Genomic DNA, 12,501 nt, shown 5'->3' with positions numbered 1-12,501 from the left:
AATTATATATATTTTATTATTTTAGCTCACTGTTCAAATGACAACCATGTACCAATATTGAACTAAATATATAGATGAAATAGAGGCAGATAAGAGATGAAGAAGATGCGAATCGAAGATGAAGAGGATGAAAATGATGAAAATTGCAGCCATTGAATATGAAATCCTAACCATTGAATATGAAAATCAATTAAGGGATAATAATATAAAAGCAAATAAATTTTCATAATGAAATTATAAAATTATTTTCATTAATTCACAATAACGCTGACAAACTTTATCTTTATATATGCATCCAACTAATTTACACGTCACATTGTATTTTATCCACTATTATGGTATGACTTACTTGAAATAATTGTTTATTCACTTTCTATTAATTGAATATATATACACCCTTAACCACATAAGAATTTTTCAAAAAATAATAATATTTTTAATAAGTAAGTTTCAACCACAATGACAAATTTCAGGCAACGTAACCTTGAGCATGTAGAGACACAATAAGGCTAAACAACTTCCGATGACACAAATGGCAGCCCTAAGACCTGATGAGGAATGCGGCATCACTGCATACACAGCTGCCATGAATGCCACCATCATTAATATCATGGCAACAATAGTGAAAACAAATGCCCAAAAGAACAGATAAAATAACTTTTTCTTGTTTCGTGTCAGTGTCAACAAGAAGTGGATAAGCACAACGGAAATGGAGAGGGCCAATGAAAGGGTGTCGGTTATAAGGAAAGCTTTGAAGGCTGATCTTCTAGTTAAAATTGTTGTTCCTTTGCCGGGGCCATCTTGATTGTAACCGCCGGGTAAGGTGAAACCTGCCGTAAAAGTTACTGTTGCTATGAGGGTGGCTACTATCTGATGGGATTTACTCACTTTCCTGAGTGCAGAGATTGACTTATCGGTGATTTTATTTCGTTCTCTTGCTTTCAGCTGGATTAAAGGCCGACCTTGTTCATATCTAGCCCGCCTTAGTTTTCTTGCTGTATATCCCTGCAACATGAAAGTTCATTCACTGTGCTGTTATAAAAAACAAATCAATGCCTTCCAATGAAAGTGAATAATTTTTCATTTAGGCTTAGTGTTGTCAATGAAGTTTTAAGTTCAAGCTGAAAAAATTTTTTTCAAAAAAAATTCAATATCTACAATTTGTGGGGGATGATATATTGGGCATAAAATCAAGTTGGCGCACCAATAGCTCATCGGTTTCATCCTTCGTTTCGAGCACCACGTCCAGAGCGGTTAAATTTTTATTGTTGACGGCCTTTTTATCAACTAGATGGTGTTCTGTAAGACTTTCAAAGCCAAAAGCAGCAACTAGATGGACTGGAGTGTTCCCTTCTTTATCTTTCTGATTAATTAGGTTGGCCAGGGAAGGTTCTTGGGTAATAATTTGCACTCCTTTAAAATTGCCGCTTTCCACAGCAAAATGGAGAACATTCTTGCCTTCATTGTCAGCCAGCTCGCTGCAATCTAGGCAATCTGACATAATTTTTTCCACCACCATTAAATGGCTTTTGCCGCAGATAATTGCAATATGAAGAGGTGTCTTTCCATCATTATCGCCAATATATGCGGCAGATTTATTATCACCTTCTAGTAATATTTGCACAATTGCAGGAAGATTGAAGTAGGAAGCATAATGCAGTGGAGTCCGTCCTTCATTGTCTTGTTCTTTGGTCAGACTGTTGTTTTTGTCCAGTATTTTTCTTGTCAAATCTGAAATAAAATTTAAAAAGGTATCAACTTGTGTTAAAATAAATAAATAAATAAAAAGCACAAAATTAAATATTATTAGCTGAGAGAAATATTTATTTGTGCCGTCTCAGAACGTGCAAATAATAAAAGAGTAGTTTATGGAAAAAGCCACTTATCAATATATGAGTTAAAATAATTCAAGTCTTGTTCGATAATATTAAGCGTTTCAGTAACAGTTTTAGTAATTCAATTCTGCAAGTTACTTGAACTACTAAAAAAATTAAACTCCACTAAATATTTTAAAATATTCTTGAAGTTGAATTCAAATAGCTTGATTTATTTACAACTATACTTCTAAAAAACCAAAACTCTTTGTGCTTGTGAGTTTGGTGAAATAAAAATTGGAGGACATAGAAAAAGGAGACGTTAGGGGCTAATTTGTTCACTGCAGGCTTAGTGTTGTTTAGTTTTCTTCAAAGGGAAACTTATTATTTAACCCTAATATTTTGTAATTAATAACACTTGAGTCTTTATATTTTAAAAATTAAACTATTTAGTTTCTTAATTTTGCTTCTATCGCACACTTAAGGTCCTTCCCTCTATTTTAACCATTAGTATTTAAGATAAATTATTATTTAATCTTTGGATATTATTATTATTTACAATTTCATTCATCAATTTCATCTCTTCATCTCTCTCGCCCTCTCTCTATCTACTCTATTTTTGTCTCTTTCCTTTTCTCTATCTTTCTCGATTTTTTTCTCTCTCTCTCTTATTTATAGCTCTATTTTCCCTCTCTTCCTTTTTTCTTCGTCTCTATCTTTATACTTGCTCAAAGGAGATAGACAAACAACAAAGGAGATTGAGAGAGAAACATGGAGAGAAAGGAGAAGAGCTAAGAGAAGGGAGAGATGAATAAAGAAGAGAGGAGGGGAAAGAGAGAAATAAGAGAGTGTCACGACCTAAAATTCTGAATCGTGACAGGCGCATAATTTAAGTATTCTTAAATCATGCAAGCCTTATCATAGTATATTGAATGAATATATTGTCACTTACTAATCCCAAAAATAGACAAAATCCAAATAAACAAAATGCTGAATAAACATCATAAATATCCCATAGGTAAACTGCGGAGTCTCTACAGATTTCAATAAAAACTCAAACTATTCAATAAACTAAACTAATTATTAGCCCGAGAAAATATGAATTCGGGAATACCATGAGAACAAATCAAAGTTATCCCTCTCCAGAAAATGGACTGAATATTTGGATCATTGCGAGTTCTACTAATCAAAAGCAGATAATGCATGAGAAAACGTGGTTTGAGCTAGATGCTCAGTGAATGATAATTATAGCACACAACGGAATAGGAACAGGCAAACGCTTGATTAATTTCACAAGAAATTTTCTATTCAATAAAATCATGCTCATGCTGTCAAAATTATTAATAAAATAACTTCATAAAACATATATATAAAAGAAATTCATTCAATAAAAATTTTATGGTACAGTGCACCAGGGTGATGATACGCCACATCACCAAAGGCCAGATGGTAAGCGCTCTACCATATATTAAATACCTTCCTCCTCCTTCACAGATATCAATGCATATGATACTAATGCAAACCATAAACTGCAATGATGCATGACTCGACAATGCAACCTAATACCGTGATAGTCCACACGGCGGAGCCAGATAACAGAAACAGATACTGGGCACAGGTACCAATTCAAAATAGAAAATCAATTTGTACAAATCAATCAAAATCACTAAAAATTCCAGATAGCAAATAATAACTGATAGTGTAATTTCAATAGTGTATTTCAATAGTTTCAGAGAGTCAATAAAATCAAATCAATCTCAAATCAATTCAGTAACACATCGGTAAATTTTATAATCAAATATCAATAAATATAAATACATTAAAGGCCTGTTCCCGGAATCTTAATAGGTCTAATGCAGAGATAGTTGACAAAATCAATTATTTAATCAAAATCGAAATAAAATTCAATAATAAAATAAAACTCTAGAAAATCACATATAAAATAATTGTTAAAATATTGATTTAAAATTTCATTTAATAACAAACTTAATGCTAAAAAATTTTAAAAGGGACTAAAACGGTGCCATGTACTATAATTACCACTCACCTGGAACCTTCAAGACAATAGTTATTTTAATGGAAGAGAGACAATTTCAACTGACTGATTGAATATTCAAATCTCCTACACACCCAAAATATTAAAGAAAAATATCAAATAATAATAAAATATAATAACTTATATATATATATATATATATATATATATATATAGGGATGAACAGTGAAGCACCACCGAAGACGAAGGGACGCTTCCAATATATTTATTGGCTGGGACGAATTTGGTGGTGGATGAACAGGGGACGAAGGTATATATATATATATATATATATATATATATATATATAATCTAAATTGAAGGTTATTATCTCACAGTAATCATGATCAACCCAATTCAATACCAATGATCAAAGAAAAAAAATAAATTTCTAGAGTAGTTGTAACAAATTGAGAAAATAAAATAAAATCAAATTCACCCATTATTGAATAAAGAATGAGAATTTTTTTTACCTTGAAAACAGAATCGAAGGTGATAAATAGAGAAGTAAAAATTTAGGGATTCTCTGCGTACATCAAATTATAAATAATAAATTTATATATATATATAATAATAATAATAATTTAAAAGATAATGAAAATACATGTTGAGAGTATTTGATAGAAAAAGGAGGTGACAAACAGGTTTTGAGAGCAAAGTTTAGCAGAAGAGATGATTAGGGTATATATATATATTTCAAGAGTTCTATTAGGTGTAGAATGGGATAAGAGTTATTATTGAACTGGGTTGTTCAGATTGCAGATATATATTTAATTTCAAAAATAATATATATATCTAAAAATAAATAAGCAAACCATCCAATAAAATATATATATTTTTTATAAATATATTAAATTATTGTAAGCTAATTAAAATAAAATAATAATAAATGATAAATGTATATGGGTTTCCACATACTTTCCCCCTTAAAAAAAATTCGGTCTCCGAATTTGAATAGACAAAATTCTAACCTGAAGAATCAAATAAGTGAGGATATTTGGCTCGCATTTCAGATTCTGCCTCCCATGTGGCCTCACTACTTGAGTGATTATGCCACAAGACTTTGATCAAAGCCACTTCCTTAGACCGGAGTTTCCTAATTTGTCGATCTAAAAATCTTTACTGGTTGCTCCTCATATGACATATCATCCCTAAATTGCATGGTTTGAGGTTGTAAAACATGAGATGGATCTGGTACTTACTTCCTAAGCATAGAAATATAGAAAACTGAATGTACATGTGCAAAACCAGGTGGAAGGGCTAAACGGTAAGCAACTGCTCCAATTCTCTCCAAAATTTCAAATGGACCAACAAAACGAGGGCTAAGCTTCCCTTTCTTCCCAAACCTCATGATTCCTTTCATAGGGGAAACTCTCAGAAATACATGATCACCAATCATAAATTCTACATCTTTACGCTTAGGGTCAGCATAACTTCTCTGTCTACTTTGAGTAGTCAAAAGTCGATCACGAATTAGTCGAACCTTCTCTGAAGTTAATTGTATCAACTCTGGTCTAGTAAGCCTTCTTTCTCCAACTTCATCCCAACAAACCGGTGACCTACACTTTCGACCATATAATGCCTCATATGGAGCCATCTCTATACTTGCCTGATAACTGTTATTATAAGCAAACTCCACTAAAGGCAAATGATGATCCCAACAGCCACCAAAATCCATAACGCATGCACGAAGCATGTCCTCTAATGTCTGTATGGTCCTTTCTGACTGTCCATCCGTCTGAGGGTGAAAAGCAGTACTAAAGTCTACTCGTGTTCCTAAAGCTTCTTGGAATTTCTTCCAAAATCGAGAAGTAAACTGAGTACCACGATCAGAGACAATGGAAACTGGAACTCCATGAAGACTAACAATCTTGTTTATATACAACTGTGCAAGTTTAGCAAAGTCATATGTAGTCTTCTCAGGAAGGAAATGAGCAGATTTTGTCAATTTGTCCACTATCACCCAGATTGCATTGTAACCACCTCGTGTACTAGGTAAACCCATAACAAGTCCATGGCAATATGCTCCCACTTCCACTCGGGAATAGGCAATGGCTGAAGTAACCCAGATGGTCTCTGATGTTCTGCCTTAACCTGCTGACAAGTCAAACATTTAGCAACAAAGTCTGCAACATCCCTCTTCATGCCACCCCACCAATAATGCTCCCTTAAATCACGGTACATCTTAGTTGAACCTGGGTGTACTGTGTAAGTAGAATGGTGTGCCTCCTCCATGATTTCTCTTCTCAACTCGTCAACATTAGGGACACAGAGTCTAGTGCCATAACGAAGAACTCCATCATCATTTAACATGAACCCTTGAGCTTGGCCTTGATGAATACTATCTATAATCACACACAGCTGAGAATCCCTCTTCTGAGCAGCCTTAATTCGATCAATCAAGATAGGCCTAACTCAAAAATGTGCTAAGAATGATCCAGCTATGATTTTAAACTCTACTCCCTGATCTAGCAACTCATGTAATTCACCAATCAAAGGCCTCATCTTGGTAGATATATGGGCTAAACTACTAGAAGACTTCCTGCTTAGAGCATCAACCACTACATTAGCTTTTCCAGGATGATACTGTATGGTGCAATCATAATCCTTTAGCAATTCTACCCATCTCCTTTGCCTAAGATTAAGATCACGTTGGTCAAATATGTATTTGAGACTTTTGTGGTCAGTGAAGATTTCACAAGTCTCACCATACAGATAGTGCCTCCAGATTTTCAAAGCAAAAATTACTGCAGCCATTTCCAAATCATGAGTTGGATAATTCTGCTTGTGCCTTTTCAACTGACGAGAAGCATATGCAATAACCCGTCCATGCTGCATCAAAACACATCCTAAACCAATCCTAGAAGCATCACAATATACTACATAACCCCCCTGATCCAGATGGAAGGGCTAACACTGGTACTGTAGTTAAACGAATCTTAAGCTCCTGAAAACTTTTCTCACAAGCCTCAGACCACTGAAATTTCACATTCTTCTGTGTCAACTTAGTTAAAGGTGCTGCAATATGAGACAAGTCTTGAACAAACCGTCTATAATACCCTGCTAAACCAAAGAAACTACGAATCTCTGATACAGTTGTGGGTCTAGGCCAATGAAGCACTACCTCAACTTTCTTCTTATCAACGCACACCCCATCCTTCGATACTGTATGGCCTAGGAAAGCCACACTATCTAACCAAAATTCACATTTTGAGAACTTGGCATATAGCTTGTGTTCTCGTAAGGTCTGAAGGACAATTCTCAAATGCTGCTCATGCTCCTCCTTACTCTTTGAGTACACTAGAATGTCATCGATGAAAACTATAACAAATTGATCTAAGAAAGGCTTAAAAACTCTATTCATGAGATCCATAAAAGCGGCCGGAGCATTGGTAAGACCAAAAGACATTACAAGAAATTCATAGTGTCCACACCTAGTCCTAAAGGCCGTCTTGAGTATGTCTTCTTTCTTGACCCTCAATTGATGATACCCAGATCGAAGATCAATCTTGGAAAAATACTTTGCACCTTGAAGTTGGTCAAACAGGTCATCTATGTGTGGAAGAGGATACTTATTACGCATAGTTACCTTATTCAATTGCCTATAATCAATGCACATTCTCAAAGACCCATCATTCTTTCGTACAAATAACACAGGAGCACCCCATGGAGAAACACTAGGGCGAATAAACCCCTTATCTAGTAGGTCCTGTAGTTGCTCCTTCAACTCCTTAAGTTCTGCGGGTGCCACACGATAAGGTGGCATAGATATGGGCTCAGTTTCAGGAACTAAGTCTATACCAAACTCTACCTCTCGCTCCAGGGGTAAACCTGATAATCTTCTGGAAACACATTAGGAAACTCCTTAACCACTGCAACATTCTCCAAACCTGCACCTTCTACCTGAACATCTCTAACATAAGCTAGATACCTTTTATACCTCTTTTGCAATAATCGTCTAGCACTCACTACGGAGATAAGATTACTAGAGGCTATACTGCGATCTCCCTGAAATTGAAATTCTGCCTCCCCAGGAATTTTAAAGAGTACAACTTTATTATGACAATCCAATGAAACGTGATAAGTGGCTAACCAATCCATGCCTAAAATCACATCAAACTCAAACATATCCAAAGAAACAAGATCTGCAGCTAATTCCCTATCTCCAATGTGAACTATACATCCCCTATACACCATATCAGTGTCTATTGGATCCCCCATAGGTGTTGATACAGATAAAGGATACTCTAACAAAGTAGGTGGTGTACTAAATCTCATGGAAAAGTATGGAGAAACAAAGGAGTGATTGTGCCCCAGTCTTAGCCATAGGTGTGTGTTTAGATGTCTGATTAATAGTTTGAGGTGGTACCTCCCTTGTTGGATCAAGGTTTGCACCATTAAGACCCTTGGCCCTAGCTCTCCTCTTACGTTTAACAGACTCAGGCACCTATTCATTTTAATAAACAAGTATTAAATTTGAAAATGTGAGCCAAATTAAGACAGGTGAGAAGGTACGAAGGACGCAGACATCTAAAGCAATGATAAACTGAAAAGACGTTAAGGATCCTATGCTCCGCAAGTTTACTAGACCTCAACCGAGCTCTGATACCAACTTTGTCACGACCCAAAATTCTGAATCGTGACCGGCGCATAATTTAAGTATTCTTAAATCATGCAAGCCTTATCAGAGTATCTTGAATGAATATATTGTCACTTACTAATCCCAAAAATAGACAAAATCCAAATAAATAAAATGCTGAATAAACATCATAAATATCCCATAGGTAAACTGTGGAGTCTCTATAGATTTCAATAAAAACTCAAACTGTTCAATAAACTAAACTAATTATTAGGCCGAGAAAACATGAATTCGGGAATACCATGAGAACAAATCAAAGTTGTCCCTCTCCAGAAAATGGACTGAATATTTGGATCAGTTGCAGAGTTCTACTGATCTGAAATAGATAACAGACAGAGAAAACGTGGTTTGAGCTAGATGCTCAGTGAATGATAATTATAGCACACAACGGAATAGGAACAGGCAGACGCTTGATTAATTTCACAAGAAATTTTCTATTCAATAAAATCATGCTCATGCTGTCAAAATTATTAATAAAATAACTTCATAAAACATATATATAAAAGAAATTCATTCAATAAAAATTTTATGGTACACTGCACCAGGGTGATGATACCCCACATCACCAAAGGCCAGATGGTAAGCGCGCTACCAGATATTAAATACCTTCCTCCTCCTTCACAGATATCAATGCATATGATACTAATGCAAACCATAAACTACAATGATGCATGACTCGACAATGCAACCTAATACCGTGATAGTCCACACGGCGGGGCCAGATAACAGAAACAGATACTGGGCACAGGTACAAATTCAAAATAGAAAATCAATTTGTACAAATCAATCAAAATCACTAAAAATTCCAGATAGCAAATAATAACTGATAGTGCAATTCCAATAGTGTATTTCAATAGTTTCAGAGAGTCAATAAAATCAAATCAATCTCAAATCAATTCAGTAACACATCGGTAAATTTTATAATCAAATATCAATCAATATAAATACATTAAAGGCCTGTTCCCGGAATCTTAATAGGTCTAATGCAGAGATAGTTGACAAAATCAATTATTTAATCAAAATCGAAATAAAATTCAATAATAAAATAAAACTCTAGAAAATCACATATAAAATAATTGTTAAAATATTGATTTAAAATTTCATTTAATAACAAACTAAATGCTAAGAAATTTTAAAAGGGACTAAAAAGGTGCCATGTACTATAATTACCATTCACCTGGAACCTTCAAGACAATAGTTATTTCAATGGAAGAGAGATAATTTCAACTGACTGATTGAATATTCAAATCTCCTACACACCCCAAAATATTAAAGAAAAATATCAAATAATAATAAAATATAATAACTTATATATATATATATATATATATATATATATATACAGGGATGAACAGCGAAGCACCACCGAAGACGAAGGGACGCTTCCAATATATTTATTGGGTGGGACGAATTCGGTGGTGGATGAACAGGGGACGAAGGTTTATATATATATATATATATATATATATATATATATAAAATCTAAATTGAAGGTTATTATCTCACAGTAATCATGATCAACCCAATTCAATACCAATGATCAAAGAAAAATAAATTTCTAGAGTAGTTGTAACAAATCGAGAAAATAAAATAAAATCAAATTCACCCATTATTGAATAAAGAATGAGAATTTTTTTTACTTTGAAAACAGAATCGAAGGTGATAAATAGAGAAGTAAAAATTTAGGGATTCTCTGCGTACATCAGATTATAAATAATAAATTTATATATATATATATATATATATATATAATTTAAAAGATAATGAAAATACCTGTTGAGAGTATTTGATAGAAAAAGGAGGTGACAAACAGGTTTTGAGAGCAAAGTTTAGCAGAAGAGATTATTAGAGTATATATATATATATATTTCAAGAGTTCTATTAGGTGTAGAATGGGAAAAGAGTTATTATTGAACTGGATTGTTCAGATTGCAGATATATATTTAATTTCAAAAATAATATATATATCTTAAAATAAATAAGCAAACTATCCAATAAAAAATATATATTTTTTATAAATATATTAAATTATTGTAAGCTAATTAAAATAAAATAATAATAAATGATAAATGTATATGGGTTTCCACAGAGAGAGACAAAAATGGAAGAGAGACGGAGAGAGGAATATAAATGGGAGAGATAGAAATGAGAGAGGAAGAGAGAGACAAAAAAGAAGGAGAGAGGCGGAGACATAAATGTGTGCGTGAGAGAGAGAGATGGAACTGAGGGATGAAATTGTAAATAATTATAAAATTAAGAGATAAAATTGTAAGTAATTGCAATACCAAAGCATTAAATAGTAATTTATCTTAGTATTATGCAAAAATAGACAGAGGGAGCTAAATGTATTACAGAAGCAAAATTAAGAGACTACATAATTTAATTTTCAAAACACATAAAATAAAAAATGTTATTCATTATGAAATCTAGGACAACTTAGAAAATTTCTCTTCTTTAATTAAAGAGTAGATAAAAATCTTTTTGATTAAATAATATTAAATATTCGTTTATATATAAAAATTATATATAATATTTTAAATTTGAATATAAATAAAATAATTTTATTATATTCATGCATATATAAATTCTAATCATGGAATTTAATTGATGAAATTTGTATAATTAATAATGGGATTAATCGACTTAAATTAAAATAAACAAGAGGGAAGAAGAAAAGATTTTTGGGTATTTCTCAACTGAGTGGAAATGAAGCGCACCTTCATCTCGACTTATCACAGCTTCGTGCAAAGCTGTTTTACCATTGGGACCGCTGTATGCCGGTGAGGGACATATCTCCAATATCTTAGAGGCAATGTTATTGTTCTCTCTCACCGCTGCAAGGTAAAGCGGGCTTTCTCCGGCGGCATTTGCTATGTTCGCAAATTCAGGATTTTCTCTAATCAATATTTCCACCACTTGAGGATGATTATTTCTCACTGCCTCATGTAAGGCTGTGTCTTCATCTGTGCTTGTCTTCTTCAGCATCTTATCACTTGTTGACGCCTCTGCGCCTCTCTCTAGGTCTTCGTTTTGAGCCTTCTTGATGCTTTGAATAAGAAATTCGACTATATTTTTGCGCCCAAACCTTGCTGCAATGTGCAACGGAGTTTCGCCTTTGATGTTGGGCTCAGCTAGCAGCGATGGACATTTGCTCTCAACTAGTTCCACAAATTCAATGGATTCTTCCGGTTCCTTTTTTACTGCAGTGATGTAAACATGTAGGACTGTATTTTTGTTTGGGGTACGCAAAAGATCTAGAGGCTTTGTATAATCTTTGAATTTGTCGATTTGGCGTTTAGCTGCTGCATTGTACCATTCAGCATCCATGGAAGTGATGATGTCTTTTTGTTTGGGCTGATCATTGGTCTCAGATACTAATTGGGTTTCGAGCAAAGCTTGGGAATGCCATACGTGTAGCTAGCTAGAGGTCGCTAGCAAAGTTGAGCAGTGAAAAATAGTGAGCAAGAAAAAGCTTTAGCAGTGAGATTTTAGGTTTTTCTCCACTTTTAACACACACTTGCCAGACACCTCATTTATAAGGGTCCTGGAGAGTGAAGACAAATTTGTGTTTGGTTTGATGGGTTGATTTCATGCATTAAATTTATAACGCTCGATACAGATTTAGATATTTGGAAAAATTTTGATTACAACTAATTTATTATGAATTTTTGCTAAAAAAAAAATATTATGAATTTAACTCCCAACTAAAAACGGATAGGCCAGATATTAGTCACAATAAATCCACCCCTTGGGGCTAGTGCAATGTTCCATCACCTCATAAGCCCCGCTTGAGTGACTAGTTATTTTATAAATATAAATAGGCTAAAGACTTGTATAGATCCTTCTAAATAATTATATAAGTTTTTAAAATATTTTGAGATTCAAATAAGTCTCTCACTTAGTTAAAATCGTCCATTTAACTCTAAATTTAGTTAAAAATTAGCTAATATTGAACCAAAAGTAACTCAGGTGAGCACGTGACTCATAACGTCTGTTCTTTTCCATTTGTTCAC

General features: G+C 33.7%; 1 protein-coding gene across 1 annotated transcript; it reads right to left on the bottom strand.

Annotated features, from left to right (window-relative positions):
- Nucleotides 1-450: 450 nt before the first annotated feature.
- LOC110645284 (protein ACCELERATED CELL DEATH 6-like) lies at nucleotides 451-11,979 on the bottom strand. Its single transcript, XM_058134402.1, has 3 exons — nucleotides 11,206-11,979; nucleotides 1,205-1,731; nucleotides 451-1,005 (listed from the first exon to the last, which is right to left on the bottom strand). The coding sequence occupies exons 1-3, from the start codon at nucleotides 11,813-11,815 to the stop codon at nucleotides 451-453; spliced, it is 1,692 nt and encodes a 563-aa protein (XP_057990385.1). The 5' UTR covers nucleotides 11,816-11,979.
- Nucleotides 11,980-12,501: the final 522 nt, after the last annotated feature.

The sequence above is a fragment of the Hevea brasiliensis genome, chromosome 14 (assembly GCF_030052815.1).
Source record: "Hevea brasiliensis isolate MT/VB/25A 57/8 chromosome 14, ASM3005281v1, whole genome shotgun sequence".
NCBI classification, from domain to species: Eukaryota; Viridiplantae; Streptophyta; class Magnoliopsida; order Malpighiales; family Euphorbiaceae; genus Hevea; species Hevea brasiliensis.
The sequence above is the reverse complement of the archived record's forward strand: the minus strand, read 5'-3'. Positions and strand labels throughout refer to the sequence as shown.

Coding starts and splice junctions, on each gene's coding strand:
- LOC110645284 (XM_058134402.1), bottom strand. CDS start 11,815: ATGGATGCTGAATGGTACAATGCAGCAGCTAAACGCCAAATCGACAAA. Junction 1,732..11,205: donor TGTGATAAGTCGAGATGAAG/GTGCGCTTCATT, acceptor ATTTTATTTCAG/ATTTGACAAGAAAAATACTG. Junction 1,006..1,204: donor ATGAAACCGATGAGCTATTG/GTGCGCCAACTT, acceptor TTCATGTTGCAG/GGATATACAGCAAGAAAACT.